The sequence below is a fragment of the Anguilla anguilla genome, chromosome 5, assembly GCF_013347855.1.
Source record: "Anguilla anguilla isolate fAngAng1 chromosome 5, fAngAng1.pri, whole genome shotgun sequence".
Lineage (NCBI taxonomy): Eukaryota > Metazoa > Chordata > Actinopteri > Anguilliformes > Anguillidae > Anguilla > Anguilla anguilla.
In genome coordinates, this window is record NC_049205.1 from 20,425,323 (window position 1) to 20,441,461 (window position 16,139).

Genomic DNA, 16,139 nt, shown 5'->3' on the forward strand with positions numbered 1-16,139 from the left:
TGAGCTCGAAAGTACTATATAAATACAATCTATTACTATTATTATTTATTATTTATCGCCATTTATCGGTCTGTTTCCTCTGTGCAGGAACACAGCTCAGTGCCTGAGGGAGTTCGGCTGTATGTATCCCTGGTACGGCGGATCAGCATGCTACCCAGACTGCCCCATTTTTCCTTCACCGGCTTTGAGGTGAATCAAGTTTTACAACCTTCTTAGGAGTTTGCTTCAGATACAGCACACTGTATTTATTCTCACGCACACAATCGCTTACATTAAAAACAACATGTAAAAACTTTGTGTATTTAAACATTCAAGTTGCTTAGGTGGAATAAATATACGGAATAAATACTCTGGATTTCACTTGAATAATAATGATAATGAGATCAAATGAAATCTCAATCACATTAGCATCTGCTGTGGTGTGTATTTAACAACAGGAGTTTAAATGTTTAGTGTTAATTTTACTCTGATGGAGTGCTTTCAATCCCTATTTGATCCATATAAACTCTGGCGAATTAATTCTGAACATTTTGCTTTGCAGTTACAGTACTGTCAGACCTGGGCCCTACCATGGAATAATAGCCAGTATAATTAGCTGAAACAGCGTATTAGATGTCAGAAAAACAGGATCCAGGCAGTAACCTTAGCAGACTTGATATGCTTACTCTTCTGATAATACCTGTTTTATCACGTGTGTCTCATTTTTTGAATTTTTTTTCCGAGAATAGTGAGTGAATTATAAAGCACTTATCCCTGCAAATCAAGCTTCTGGTGTTCCATAAAGATGTAAAGTGGAAGCATTCCCATTTTTGAAAAACCATTATATTAAATTAATTTGTTCTAAGTGGGTCTTAACAGTCTGTCTCTTGCTTTAACAATGGAGAAATCCATTCTTTTGTGTCTTTTCCAATGAGATGAAAGATGACGCTAACTAAATCACTCTCCCATTAATTGAGAATTATTTCTTTGATGCACACCATGCCGGAAGAGGTATTGAACAGAAAGTGAGTTTAAATGCCGGAGCGTGGGGGGTCAGCTGGCTTTCAGAGGCTGGAAGGCTCGCTGTGATTACAGATTATGTAGAGGGGCAGGTGTAGGTGACTCTCTGCCCTCCGTTCTCTTCTATTATTGAAATGGTTTCAGGTGCTGCTGCAGGCCCTGGAGAGGCCCCTTAGAGAGCCGGCGGGTCCTCTGGTTGCCGTGGCGCGCATCGTCCCAGACTACGATTCTTACAGGTAAGAACCCTCCAGCTGAACACCTGAGGGGGAGACTACACATCAATGTAATATTACAATAAACACCATACAGTACAATACAGTGCAATGCAGTGCAACTCAGTATAGTGCAGGACAGTACAAATTAGTTGTACCTTGTAATGGACTTTACTTGTACACACAAACCATGTGTTAGTGTGAACACTACTGTAGTTTACACATCTTTAGACATTTTAAGTTATAAAATAGCAAGTGAGCGATTCTCAGACTGACATTCAGCTTTTTAATTCCCTTTTTAATATTAACTGTGATGCACTGTGTGACAACCTATTTGAAAATTCTGCTATGAAAAAATAAAAATGTACTGATTGGTTGCTTGATCGATTGACTGATAACTGCGCTTGAAGAAAGGCTTTGGTTTTAGTGCATTCTCGTGTCCCGCTGATTAAGTAGGACACGAGGAGGCTCGTCTGGAAGCTCAGGGGTCAGAGCTGGAACTGCGAGAGTGCAATCTGCTGCCTGTTAATATTCGGGTCCCTGACATCAATTAAGAGAGAGAACCGAGCGCTCTTCCTCCCCGTCAGGCCACGGGCCTTTAGAACCGCGGGGCAGAAGTAAGCGTTTAAAAGCTTGACTCGGACAGGGGGTGGAGCTCGGGGAGATCTGCAGGATCTGTGCGGGGGGAGGGGATAATGGCACGGGCAGGACCTCCATTAAGAGCCTGGCCGTCGCATCGCCGCGTTTGTCAGCTCTGATCAGGCTGAGCGAGCCGTGAGCCGCCCCAGACTGGGCTCCCCTGGGAGGCCCGTACCGTAGCCCTGAACTCATTCACCTTTTCCCGGCCGTGGATGGATTAGCTAATGGCCTTTTATTAGCGACATGACAGGTAATGTTATTCAATTTGGGGGAGGGGAGGAGAATTTCTTCAATGATTTAATTGTATTTATTTTTTCCCGCTCATATTTCTTTTAAAAGAGGCATTTTTATTATGCATGTTTGCGTAATAGTTCAATTTTAGTTTGGTGTTACAAGAAGATAAAAGCCTTATGATTTGTATAATGTTTTTATGCATTTGGTGAGCTTCAATTCAGGGTTGAAAATGTTAGTTTCATGACAGCCTGCAGAGGTCCTTCGAAATGCATAGCAACAATGAGCCAACCTGGTTCCAGCTCCACATTGGGAAAGGACAATACTGAGCCAGCCTGGTTCCAGTTCTACAATGGGAAAGGGGCATAATGAGACAGCCTGGTTCCTGCTCTACTGTGGGAAAGGGCTATACTGAGCCAGCCTGGTTCCAGCTCTACAGTGGGTGAGGGGTATAATGAGCCAGCCTGGTCCCAGATCTACAGTTGGAAAGGGGTATAATGAGCCAGCCTGGTTCCAGCTCTACAGTGGGAAAGGGGCATACTGAGCCAGCCTGATTCCAGCTCTACAGTGGGAAAAGGGTATAATGAGCCGGCCTGGTTCAGCTCTACAGTGGGAAAGGGGCATAATGAGCCAGCCTGGTTCCAGCTCTACAGTGGGTGAGGGGTATAATGAGCCAGCCTGGTTCCAGATCTACAATTGGAAAGGGGTATAATGAGCCAGCCTGGTTCCAGCTATACAGTGGGAAAGGGGCATACTGAGCCAGCCTGATTCCAGCTCTACAGTGGGAAAAGGGTATAATGAGCCGGCCTGGTTCCAGCTTTACAGTGGGTGAGGGGTATAATGAGCCAGGCTGGTTTCAGCTTTACAGTGGGGAAGGGGCATAATGAGCCAGGCTGGTTTCAGCTTTACAGTGGGAAAAGGGTATAATGAGTCTGGTCTGGCTGAGCTCTTGTTTCTAATAATGCTGGGACTACATTACAAATCTGTGCTGATCACAACTCTGTTTTATTTATTATCATGTCCTGGTGTTATAAGAACAATCAGCTGGGTGGTCATTGGGCTGAGACCACCATGTTTTCATTAATATCCCACCTGGTAGGGGCTGGGATAGGGAACCCTCTCAGTATTTCAGCAATTTGAGGGCCTTGTCCCAGAAAACTTGTTTAATCATTCATTCTGTGTTTGGAAATTGACTGTGTGCTTATGGGATTGTTATGCTCTGCAACTGTTAGGACCAGTGTAGGGAAATGTAGCATCATGAGCTATTTTGAGCACGATGGTGTGTATGCGTGTGCATGCGTGCGTGTGTCTGTCTGTCTGTGTGTCTGTCTGTATGTCTGTGTACTCTATGTATGCATGTATGTATGTGTTGTGATGGGTTGGTTGTGTGTTTAAAGGTCATGTACAGTATGTGTGTGCATACACTGTGTTATGGAGTGGCTGTATGTTAAGGATTTTATGTGTTTGTGTGTATTCTGTGATGGGCATGGTGGGTTTAGGTTATGGATGTGGATAGATGCAGTGATGGGCATATCTGGGCGTGGCTATGGATGTAGCTAGATGTGGTGATGGATGTGGCTGTGTGCTTCATAGAGACTACATGCTCCTGACCCCTCGTGCAGCCGGCATTGCTATGACCTCAGTGACCTTTCCCCACCCTTCTGACTTCGCCTTTGCTGTGCCCCCACTTTCCAGCCAGGGCCAACTACAGGTGAGCGTCATCCTATTGGTTCATATGTGTTAGCAGTGTGTTACAGCTGCCCTCTGTGGGCCATTCAAGTGTCACTTCACAATTAATTTGCTTGAAATCTTTAAAATAAATGGCTGACATCTTTATTGCATGCTACCTCATACCCGAGTATTCTCTATTTGTGCATCTGGATATGAACTGAAACCATTGAGGTCAGGTAACTTTCTGGAGAGTGCAGCAAAAAGGCCCTACCTGGATGTCAAACCTATGGCCTCCTGGTTGAATGCTTTTCCATGTGTTGGAAGCTAAGGTGAAGGACAGAGTGGAGGGAAGGAAGCAAGGGAGGGAAAGAAAGGTGTGGAAAAAGTAGGAGTAAAAGAAAGAAAGCAGCAGAGAGAGAGATTGTGAGAGTGAGGGGGAGAAGGAAATGGAGAGAGCATCTGTGTGGCCTCTGTAGGCATTGATCTTGTGATATAGTGTATCTTCCTCTTCCTGTCTGGCTGTCTCTCCTCACCTCTCCTCTGCCGCTCTCTCCTTTCATCTTTCACAGAGAGTTTCGCTCTCTCTTCCCTGCAGCCTTTGCCTTTTAGCAGGAAACGGGTCATCTGTCTCCTCTCTCCCGGTGCTGAAGAGCTGGTCCTGAGGCTGACCTGTGCTTCTCTCTACCTCTCGCATCGATCTGCTTAACTGCCTGCCTCCCTCTATCAATACACCCATCTGTACTGCCCCTGCCTGTCTGTGCGCCTGCTCTCAGTGTACAGCTTACTGCCTCCCCGCTCTTTATCTGTGCACTCCCTCCCGCAATGAGGTTAAAAGCTTTATTAGTGCAAAGTCAGTATGTCTGTCTTTTCCCGCAGAATTATGTTGGTCACGATACCGACAAGTGAAAGCTTTCTTGCAACATGATGCATTATGAGCTTGGCTAAATGGTACGAATGTGTGTGTGCGCATAGGTGCCTAGACATTTGTGTGTGTGTGTGTGTGTGTGTGTTTATATGTGAGTGCCTAGTCATTCATGTGTTTGTGTGTATGTTTATACGTGGGTGCCTTGTAATTTGTGTGTGCGTGTGTGTGTGTGTGTTTCTTTACATGGGTGCCTTGTCATTTGTGCGTGCGTGTCTTTGTGTGTTTGTGTATGTTTGAGGGCACTTGTCTTTGCATCATTGTGCACATCTGTGCGTATTTGTCTTCCGTCTGTGTGTGACGCTTTTGTCTGTGACACAGGTGCACTGCGCCCCCTCTCTCTGGGGACGGCTGCAGGTCTGTAGGGTCCCACGTGGATCCTGCAGCGTAGCCAGGAAATCTGAGCTGCTCCTTTAACACGAGCCAGACTCCTCAGGGTTTACCACCCTGTCTGGGCATCTGAAATCTGACTCTAAACACACATCCGCAAAGGGAAGCTACCTGGCTGGGAGAAGACAAATACTACCCGCTTCCTGGGTGACCAAATATTATAAAGCTGTAAAAATGTGGTGGGGGAGGTTATTTTATACAAGCAGCTTGTAGTAAGGTGATTATCTGCATGTAACTTCATACATTTTCATACACAAATTAACATTAGATTTTTAGATTTTAATGTTGTAATAAAGTTACATTTTAATGAAAAAAAATGCCTTTGTCACTTAATTTTGGCATAACGAATAAGACATTCAAATATCTGGATACAGTAAATGCTCTGAGCTTTGGCAAGTGAAGCCGGTTTCAAGGTCATAGCATCTCTGTATTTAAGGATTGCCGGTGCTGCCTTTCCCCCCTCAAAGTGTCACCGTGTGTGTGTGTGTGTGTGTGTGTGTGTCTGTCTGTCTCTCTGTGAGAACGTATCAGAGCCAAGCCCGGTCTACCTGATCCCACTGCAATTCCGAACACTGAGCATGCTCACAAACATGCAGGAGAGTGGAGAGGAAGCTGAGTTTGCCTTTGCTGCTGTGTCTTACAGGTGTCTCCCGCCGGGGTTCCTGAGGAACAGCCAGTGTGGAACCACTGCTTCCTGTTCCTCGGTCGGGACTGCGCCACTATTTTTACGGGGGAGGCCGCTCTGGTCCTGGAATACTACCCCACCACCACAGGTGGAACACAAAAATAAATGAATGAATGAATGAATGAATGAATGAATGAATGAATGAATAAATAAATAAATAAATAAAAGTAAAACATACAGTGTATTGTATATGCGGTGCCCTGCAAATTGTGGTAATGGGACAGTGAAATTTGTTATTTTTGCTATATAATTAAGATTTTAAGATCAAAAGGTGAATGTGAGACAAAAGTAAAACAGAAAACAGATTTTATTTCATCTGGATTCATCTGTCATCAACTGCACTTGTCGTCCTTGGCTAGCCTATATGGTGATTAACTTTCCAAACATTTCTGTAAAATGGTAAAACACATGTAACATATGCATGTAAATACCATGAAACAAAAGCTTATTGTTTGTACTTCTGTCGCATATTCACCTTTTGATCTCAAATGCCTTAAGTATATAGCAAAAATAACAAACTTCACTCTACCGTTACCATACTGCTGGAGGATATTGTATTGTGTGTGTGTGTGTGTGTGTGCATGCGCACGACACACAGCCTCACAACTGAACTCTCTCTCTGTCTCTCTCCCGCCTCCATCCCTCAATCCCCCAGTGATGAATTCAGTCAGCTGGTACACCTGCAGTCCCATAGGATTGTCTGCTCTGATCCTAGATCAGCAGCTCTATGGGAAGCTGATGTCAGAGACAGGGCTGAAGGGCCTGAGAGTGGAACAGCTCCCCCTGCAGGTTTGAAGGCATTATGTATCAACCGGTTTCAGTTGTACTTGGTGCGTGTTGAGTTTGAATCCCTGAGATGGTTTCAGAAAAAAAAAATCATTCATGTGCATTGTTGAGTTTTATGCTGAAGGCTATTTTAGTCTCTGATTTTTACCATGTAAAATTTTTAGAATAAACTAAGACTAAACTCAACCAATTACTTGTGACAACTTTCATGTAAGCTCTGTAGTCTATACTTGGTATGGTCCCAAGACTTTTTTTAATGAAAACCTCTTGTCATTCTCATCTTGTCAACTGCCACAGTTTTGAAGTCGGCTTAAGAGAGCAAAACTGGCTCTGCTGGTTGGGTTTTAATCCCTATTTGAGATGAGAATTTGTGTGTTTGTTTGGTTTGAATCCCTCTCTCCTACGGTTCTCAGGGCAGCAAGCTGAAGACCACATCAGATACCACTCCCTCTGTGGGCATCATTCTCCGTTTGATTGGCTCAGAGGTGAGTGTCAATCTTGCTCTTCTCCAATCAGACTGGTATCATTCTATTAGTATCCTCGCATACATAAAGCAGCAAAAATAGAAATGGGATTTTAATACAAGCTGACATTTTCCAGAATTATTATCCCTGATAGATTAAGCTTGTCTGGTTCCCCTGTTAAGTTAATTGTCATTATAAATCCTGCACAAAATAGTTTTGATTGTTTCTTTGGAATCTGCCAGTGATTTGATTTTAGAAAAACTAATGTACTAGCAAAGCATATTGAGTTCTAGACATATGAAGTGTGTAAAATTTGGATATTGATCGACTTGCATGTGTCTTACTGCCAGTTTGATTCATTGGTCAATCATAACTGTTTATGTAAACTTTATCACATTCAAATCACATTAATCAAAGTGTTGTGGTAAACAATTTTAATCAATACAAATTTCCATGTAGTTGATTTGTCTTAATTAAAGCATAAGGACATAAATAGAGTTATACTGAAAACGGTTTTTCGATGTTCAACGTAGTCGGCACTTGGTTGCATTCTCTCTCTGTGACTGATGCTTCTTTAAAGCAAGCATCAGTCACAGCTCGTGTGAAGATTAAAAGTGTTTATAGGAGCCCAATGAGTGGCAGTGTGTGGTTAAAAATGATTCATTGGGTTCCATGCTGTGGTCCATGGATGAGCCTCATGGTCTTGGATTGTATTGAGGCCGTGCAGTGCTGACTGTGGCTAGTTGCCCATAGGGCAGTGTGCAATTGTCCATTGCATCGGCCAGGATATCGGAGGTTTCAGTGAGCTGGTGGTCCGCGTTCATCGCTCTCTAGTGACCCCGCTGGTTGATCGGACGCCCATGGACTGCATGTCAAAGCCACATATGAGGGGTCTTCCTCTGACTCCGCTCTGTGTTAGGTTGGCTGTAGTTTGTGGTGTGAAAAGAAACAGCTAGCGACACCATGTGTTTCAGAGCAGAACCTTACTGTATGCTCTCCCGAATCGGCATGGGCTTCATGCACGAACGTGGCTGTGGGCTGAACATTCCATATTAGTGAGGGAATTTGATGCAGGCCCACGTTGGCCGCCAAATTCATATGTAAAAAAATAAATAGATACAAAATATTCCATCAGATCTGATTATTTCATCAGACATTTACTTTGTTCTCTAATCTGATTGGTTTAGCCATGCAGTTCCCTGACTCTGATTGGCTATTTGCGTGTTGGAGCCTCACAGAGCGCTACAGATACTGGACTGCATGTGGTTACAGAGGCAGCAGGCTGGAGAGCGAACAGAACACACTTTATTACTCTGTAATATTTACTGTGCAGCGCTCTTATTGTACTGGAGATGCCTTTATAGGGCTCAGAGGGACAATGGTGAGTTTACAAGCAGTTGAGAGCACCTGAGTGACACATCCATCTCTATTTGTCTGTGTGTTCCCCCTCCCTCCTCCCCCAACACTCATCCGATAGGCCTCTTCTCTCATTTCCTCGCTCTCCTTCTCCTGTCCATCTCTGCCCCGCTCTGTCATCTCTTTGTCTTCCTCTCATGTTCCTCCTTTCCCTTTCTCTTCCCTCGCCCTGAATGAATCTTTCTTCCTCCATCTCCTTCCTGCTTTCTGTACTTCCTTGTCTCTTTGTCTCGCTCCCTCCCTCCTTCTCTCATTATTGCCTTCTTCTCTCTCATTCCTCCTGCCCATCTCCTATTCTTCTCTCTCACTATATCTCTGTTCCTCCCCTTTCTCTTTCTTTCACTCCTCTCGCTCCCCCCTCCGTTATCCGTCTGCCTCCGTCTAGAACTTTCTCCTCCCCTCTTTTCGTTCCTCTCACTCACCTCTCCTCTTTCCCACCATCCCTCTTTCCCCCTCCCTCTCCCTATACTTTATGAGTGATGGGAGCAGGCAGGGACCGTGACTCATACAGATTAATAGAAAGGTTGTAAAGCTGTAATAGGCTCAGATCGAGGCATTAAGTGATTGTTTCTTTGGGGCCTCTCCAGTACACTATACAGCTGAGGTGGCTCATAAATTTACCGCTTTGAGAGAGTAGGTGCACAGGATTAAGTGGATAACATGCTTTAGAATGCATGTTTTTTATGCAAGATAAATAATGCATTCTAAAACATGTAAATATATTGGTGATGAGAGCCAAAAATAATTGATGTCATGTTATTAATGAATATGCTGTTGAGGAAGAAATGATCTAATTATGAAATTTCATGTGAGGTGACGATCTTGAAATATATCATAGGCTTACACATGTTGTAACAGTAGTCAGGTAGCTTTATTAAAGGATTTCACTTTAATGAATGCATTTTACTGGAACATGAAAAGAATTTGTCCTATGCAGAATAAGCACAGAGATGAGGTGGATGTTTGTGTAACATATGGGAGTAGAGAAAGAGTGTGATGTGAGGTGATAGAAGATGTTGAAAGTAGTGTTTGCAATACTCCTGAGATTCTGTGGAGGGGGGGGGGGGGGCTTTTGGTAGAGCTGGCACGGTGGAGGAAGGTGAAGGAGGTGTGATGCATTATTCATGGGGGGGGGGGGGGGATATGAATGCAGACAGTAAGTGCCAAGTTAATTTGTTTTTTTTTTTTGCTTTCCAGCTGGTCACCAAAATAAATTATCACTTCAAGCCAGTCAGTAAAGGTGATTTAGATGTGTGTTATTACAGCATCTGAGCTAGAAGAGGGAATATTACGGTATAAACTGGCGGTGTGTTCAGTGCACATAAATATAATTACGGAATCTCAATTTGTCCAGTACACACCATGAATCAAGTACAATATACAGAATAATGATTCATAAATCAATCAGTTCAGTGTCTGTGTATGCATGTGTGTGCATGTGTGTACAATGTAGAATGATCATTAAATTAAATATGATATTATAGTAAACTTTGATAAGGGCATTCTTGCACTGCAGAGAAATACATTACATTACGTTTCATTTTATTTGGCAGATGCTCTTATCTTATGACGTACAATGAGTGCATACCGAAGGTCCAGAACCCAGGTCCGATAAGATACAATTCTCATTAAGTATGAGTTATCCATTGTTATGAACATCAAGTCTATTTCATGCAGTAAGCACGTCAGTAAAGTTATGGAAACTGATACTAGAAGTGAGGCATGACGCAAGAGATATGATAAAGAGCTACAACAAGAACCATCAAGATGACAGTACAAGTGCAACTCAACAGTGCTAGATAATGATACAACAGTAACATGCATACAAATGATACAAGACAGTGATCAGAGATTGGGAGTAACCCTGCAGAGTTCGTCAAGGTACAGTCAGAAGAAAAATCCACAGTGGAAAATGGGCAGTGACCGAGTGGTTCATAGAGGAACAGGGAGTTTATTCCACCACTAGGGAGCTAGGGTGGATAAGGTGCAACAAACTCCCCATTTCTCCCAAACTCTCCATTACTCCCCATGGCCAGCAGTGGTTTTTTTTTATTTTTTAAATCATAACCACAGTCAGCTGTAGATTTTAATCAGTTTGCAAAGCTTTTTTAAAACAAAAATGTCAAATTGCGATTTAATGTATTACTGTGTTTCCCCTTAAGTCAATTATTTACATTTAAGCTTTTTACAATTTCGTATCTTCGCTATTTTACAGATTTTACTATAAGGGTCACAGACATTTTTTACAGTGCATGGGGAGCCAGTTGTGTGTATATAGGCCTATTGAAACACCCTACCACTATGAAGTCAAAACAGCAGAATAAGTTTAGAATGGGGACTAGGTGTCTGCTTATGTGTAAACCACAAGGTGAATAGGAAGAGCAGGAGATTTAATTCAGTTATATGACCAGTTATTTTGCTGTATTAAAATAATGCACAGTAAATTAATAAGAGTAGAAGACAGGCAGAAATGGCAGGGGTTTGTTAAATTCAAAAATTAGGTGTATTAAGGCTGTGTGGTCTGGTTGCTTTGACATGGATGCTCCCCAGCAACACAGATGGGACACGTGCAGACACGTTTGCGTGGCCTTATGCCAGTCAGCGGGCATTTTAAAAGCAGGCTTTTTTTTAAATGACGCTAATGCTACTTTAAAACCACGCGTATGGTTTATTCTGGGCTATCGTATCGCCAAATGTCAGGTGTCACGTCCAACGTCCAGACACACGTATGTCCTCTGTCATCCAGTCCATCAGACACGACTGCGTCCATTCACTGGTACCCGGGAGATCATTGACAAAGAATTAAGTAGAAAAGAATATAATTAATATAGGCTTGTCATCGGTGTTAAAGTTTAATGAATGAATGAATGAATGAATGAATGAACGTCTCGTGCCACTCATGTGGCCCATCCCATATGGGATTATATGACACATCAATAATAAAACAAATACAAATACAAACATGGGCAGAGCTAGGAGAGATGCAGGCGGGGAGACTCTGGCCAAATGTTTAATCTCACATCCCTCCACATGGCCGCCCTGCAACGCTCACCCCCCAAGCCCACCCCCCACTCAATATTATATAGTATTGCTCTGAAAATGTTTTGTTGTTAACGGTTTTTTGTGTTAAATAGAAACCGAATATGCTTTTAGAATGAAAAATACATTGTCGAAGTTGATAATCCACGAAAGATTTCTCTTTTTGAAAGCGTAGTGGACCCACACAATGTGATATCTTGTGGAGCATGTGGAGCAGCAATAGCCCATTTTAAAGAATATCCGATTATTAAAATATTGAGCAGTAGGGGGGAGCGGGGCAAAACCTGGGGTAAACGCGGGTTAAAATGTAACACGGACTGTTTAGTTAGATGCATTGATCTTGAATGATGTATTTCAGGTTAAACACGCAGAATTACAATCTTCTTGTCTCCAACTAACCAAAATAACAAAAAATGTGTCACTGTCCAATGAATTATGGTGCTCACTGTATATATATATATATATATATATTCACTTTTTTGTGAAACTGAATAAATAAAGTCATTTAAGAGTGACAGGAAGTGTGGTGGCATGGGTCAGACGGGTGATTAGCTTCTATCATTCTCTAATCGCGTCCCGCGGCCCGGTTCCAAATGGCTCACAAATCCAGAACCGCAGACATCTGATGTCTTTTTCTACAAAGGGCGTGTCACGCTGCGGCAGCGGAATATTAATGTCCTGCTTCAGAGGGCCTGCCATTCATATCTCTCAAAACCCTGTTGCCGATTACTTGGAAAATATTTATCCCTGTAGGTAAAAAAAAACGATGGAAAGCTTTAAGGTTTATTTTCTGTCACTTCAGTGGAGACGACTGTGCGTAAAGGCGATCGAAATGCTACTCCATATCGGGGAGCATTTAAAGCTTGCAGGAAAGCGAGGGAACTGCAGATGTTGGCTCCGAGATTGATGTGTCCTTATCTGAGTAATGCAGAGTATGCATTGAAGACAATAGTGAAAAGTGAAATCCGTGCTTGCATTTAATGAACATCTCCCTGAAATATAGCTAAGATTAGGTGAGGTTCGCTTTGGTCACTATTGGAGCGAGCGCAGCAGGACACGAGAACAGGGAGCATTCACGTGGCTCAGCTGCATACTTCCTGCTTCGCCAGCGTCCCGGGGGGCAGATTCTGTGATTTGCTAATTGATTCAGACTTACATGGTGCCTCCTGAGCGGACATCCTTCATGCTCAGGGGGAAGCCTGGGGCAGACATGTCTCCTCTTGTGAGGCTGTTAGACCGTTTCAGAACCACGGACAGCGCAGCAGGTCTGAGTATCCTTCAAGCAGGCTGAGAATAAAGACGCGTTCATGGCTCTGCCCATGATCGCTGTTCTAGAGACGTTTGTGTGTGGGTGTTCAGTTTCATTTGGTGTACTGAATGTTTATCTTAATTAATAATCGGCACCTGTTTTTGTATGACACAGGGTGCCTTTCAAAGAAAAAAAAAACAAACAAAACAATTACACAGGCAACAGCATACAGCAGTTAGTTGAATGGATGCACCGCTGCACCGCTCTGGTGTTCGGGGTAATAGCCGGGTGGGGTGTCATGCTACGGAGAACAAATGAATGACTGCCAGACGTGAGAAGGTAGGCGTGCTCGCTCATATCTTAATATGTCCCTCGGTATTCCGTCTCATTACTACTGACCACTATATTCCGCTTCCAGTCACGTGCCGCGTTCGGGAGTCCTGCTGCCGACTGAACCCCTAACTCAGAGATAGATTTGCGCTTTTGCTCCGTCCAGTGGTCCGCTAATTTGATTTCCCCCAAATGACGTTAGATTAACGAACCGGCAGCGGGATGCTGGCTCTTCCTCATTAAAGAACTTTCTACCCATCTGTGAGTCCGGATCTCTGGGATAGCTAAGAGGTAGATTGTTGTTTTCCTTGTAAGAAGGGATTTTTTTTCTTTCAATGACAATTATAACAATTAATGCCGTTTTTAGTTTAGTGTTTATCCATTACTTTTATTTACGCTCTCTGTTTGTTATTTTGATGCATTTATACGTAGCCTATGTGTGTGCCACCGGTTCACAATGAACCTACCCACTGGCTCCCCGCGGTGTATGTGTTGGGTCACTGAATAGCAACTCGCTCAGACACTACACAAAATGTCTGTCTACTGTCTTTCATTGACCTGGATTAGCGTGGAATCGTTTTTAATAGCTGTGTCGATCGGGGTGATACAGATCCATCAGTCTATTTCTATTTCAACTGAATCGAGAATTGAAAAAAAGAAAAATTTAATCACAAGCCAGTTACTAAAAAAAAAAATTGTACAGATAGAAAAAAGTTCTTAACTATGTTTTTCAGACAAGTATGTTAGTTTTGAAATCAAGTTATTGCTTTGTATAATACATATACATTTCCCAACATTTCTTTGTTGTAAATGTGCATTTTATATCTGTCATAAATTTTGATTTTTTTAAAAACTGTATTAAGGTGCTATTCTAACATAAGGTTTTGAATACATGTATGCATGAATCAAATTTGTATTTATCACTTTTATTTTAGCATGTACACCAGAGGATCTAATTAAAATGAAAGTTGAATCAATTAAGTTTAATTAATTTTGCGCTGTCTTCGTGTTTATGCATTCTTTCTGCTAATGAAAGAAAGGCCCTTGGACTTCAGAGACCACCCAGTGGAATATCAAGGGTCAATATATTCTTGATGCCTCAGAGAACAAATTAAGAAAGTGCCATGTGCCTGAAATATAGTGTATAAATATTGCTTTTTCATGTTGAGACTATTTAAATCCCTTGCTCATAAATTTAATAGCATTCAGTAAATTAAAAAATAAATCTTACTAATAATCCAAACACATTTCTCTGGAATCATACTGTAATGCATATATTTTGTTATATATTGATAATATAATTAATAATTAAATAGCATTCAATTAAATTAGAATACTATTTTTAAAGCATTATGTCAGAAAATTTAATGCTCCACACTCACAGTTTGACTTCAAGTTTGATGAAGCCTTTTGTGGTTGGTATTAAATGAACCATACTCAACACTGTTATGAATATGTGTCTTCTAAATTCTGCATTGCTCATAGCATTCACTTTTTGAATATATGTCAAGGAACATCAGTAAAGTTTTAAAAAATCCTATGAACATTTGAGGAAAATACAATTCAGTAATTCTATTATAAGCTCTATTTATACAGAAGAATGCCTTCTATTGTTTATTTAGAGACAGAAATCAATTATTTTTTCATGTTGTGCACCTAGTGTATCTGTTTGCATTTCCATGTCTGTTTCAAAACAGAGATGGAAATGCAGTTAAATAAATAGTGGAATCTCTCAACGTTGAAGAATTCCAGGAAACAGGTTAAATGCACTTATGTCAGATGTCTGTTAAGGCCCGGAATGAAATTGTGCTGAGTGTCTGGATGGGCCTTGGGGTAGTGAGTGTCTGCAGGTAATCATATTAGACTGGAGTCAGTAAAATGATTTCTCGGCAGAAGGTTCCATCATGAGGCAGGGTCCATAGTGATGTAGGATGGAGGAGGGGGGGGTGGGGGGGGCATGCTCAAAGCTGGTCTGCACTCAGCTGCCATTGGCTTCAGAAGCCAGAATGGTCATGATAACATTGATACTCCAAAGCAGGTAGTGCAGAGTAACCTCTATAGCCAAAGAAGTAAAACTAGTAAAAACGCTGATTTCCTGTGTTGTAAAGAGTGTGAAACTAAAACATGTGTTGGTACTGAAAGGAATACAGACTGACCTCTGGGGTGTGATTTTAATGTAATAAAGATTCTAATGAGAGATTCTACTGTCTGTGGTGCTGTTTGGTCCATCAATGGTGGCATTGTGATTACACCACAGATAACCTATTCCCAAACACAGTTTGTGTTGTTATAGCCAAAATCCCATTTGTGTTGCTGTAGCAGTGGTGCAGTGCATGTTACCATAGCAGTAAAGCAGTACCAGAGGTTATTGCAGTGTGTGTTGCCGTAACACTGACGGTCAATGTTAACATTATAGTGGTGCTGTGCCTGTTGCTATAGCGTCCAGACTCACTTCTGACAGAAGTGGTCCCCAGCGTGCTGCCCTGCCTGGATTTGGAGCCCTTGGAGGAGGCTGGAGCACCCTGTGTCCCTGAGCGCCCCCCTGTCCCGCCTCTGTTACCGGAGGAGTGCGTCACTCTCGAAACAGCCACTCCCGTCACTGACCGCCACGCCCAGCTGCAGCTATCGGTGAGCTACACTGCAAGATTGGCATTTTATCACTGATACTCATTAGGCCTTGCACATCACATTCAAAGATTTAATTCTTAGCATATGTTCAAACACTGTTTTTTTAAAGTCTGTTACAATATGAGAAGTGATGCGGATCACTGTTACTGTACATCATCAGAGTTCGGGTATATTCCATTTCAGTTCAGTACCTTCAGGAAATTATCTGAAGTTCAATTCATTCATTAAAAATTTTTTAGTTTTTCAAATCACTAAATGATTCTCAGTTTATTTCCTGAATTGATCGAATTTACTCCAAACTTGTTTGTCACACTGGACCATCAGGACATCACAATCACAGATGGGTTGTGTGCATTCAGAAACCTGTTAAAGCCTCTTTCTCTGCCTGCACAGAATTCTGCCTCTATCCTCCTGGGTGTTGAACATGTAGCCTATGTAGTGTGCTAGCAATCAAAAGACATTAAACTGAATCTGATCA

General features: G+C 42.3%; 1 protein-coding gene across 3 annotated transcripts in view; it reads left to right on the forward strand.

The window, feature by feature from the left end:
- The window catches only part of ccdc33 (coiled-coil domain containing 33), an 81,189-nt gene that overhangs the window by 44,549 nt on the left and 20,501 nt on the right, over window positions 1-16,139 (forward strand). For all 3 annotated transcript variants that reach the window (XM_035416616.1, XM_035416617.1, XM_035416618.1), the window contains exons 8-14: window positions 88-189; window positions 1,144-1,235; window positions 3,675-3,792; window positions 5,708-5,837; window positions 6,405-6,538; window positions 6,949-7,020; window positions 15,473-15,661. In XM_035416616.1, the coding sequence (XP_035272507.1) occupies window positions 88-189; window positions 1,144-1,235; window positions 3,675-3,792; window positions 5,708-5,837; window positions 6,405-6,538; window positions 6,949-7,020; window positions 15,473-15,661 (837 nt within the window). The remainder of the gene's footprint in view (window positions 1-87; window positions 190-1,143; window positions 1,236-3,674; window positions 3,793-5,707; window positions 5,838-6,404; window positions 6,539-6,948; window positions 7,021-15,472; window positions 15,662-16,139) is intronic.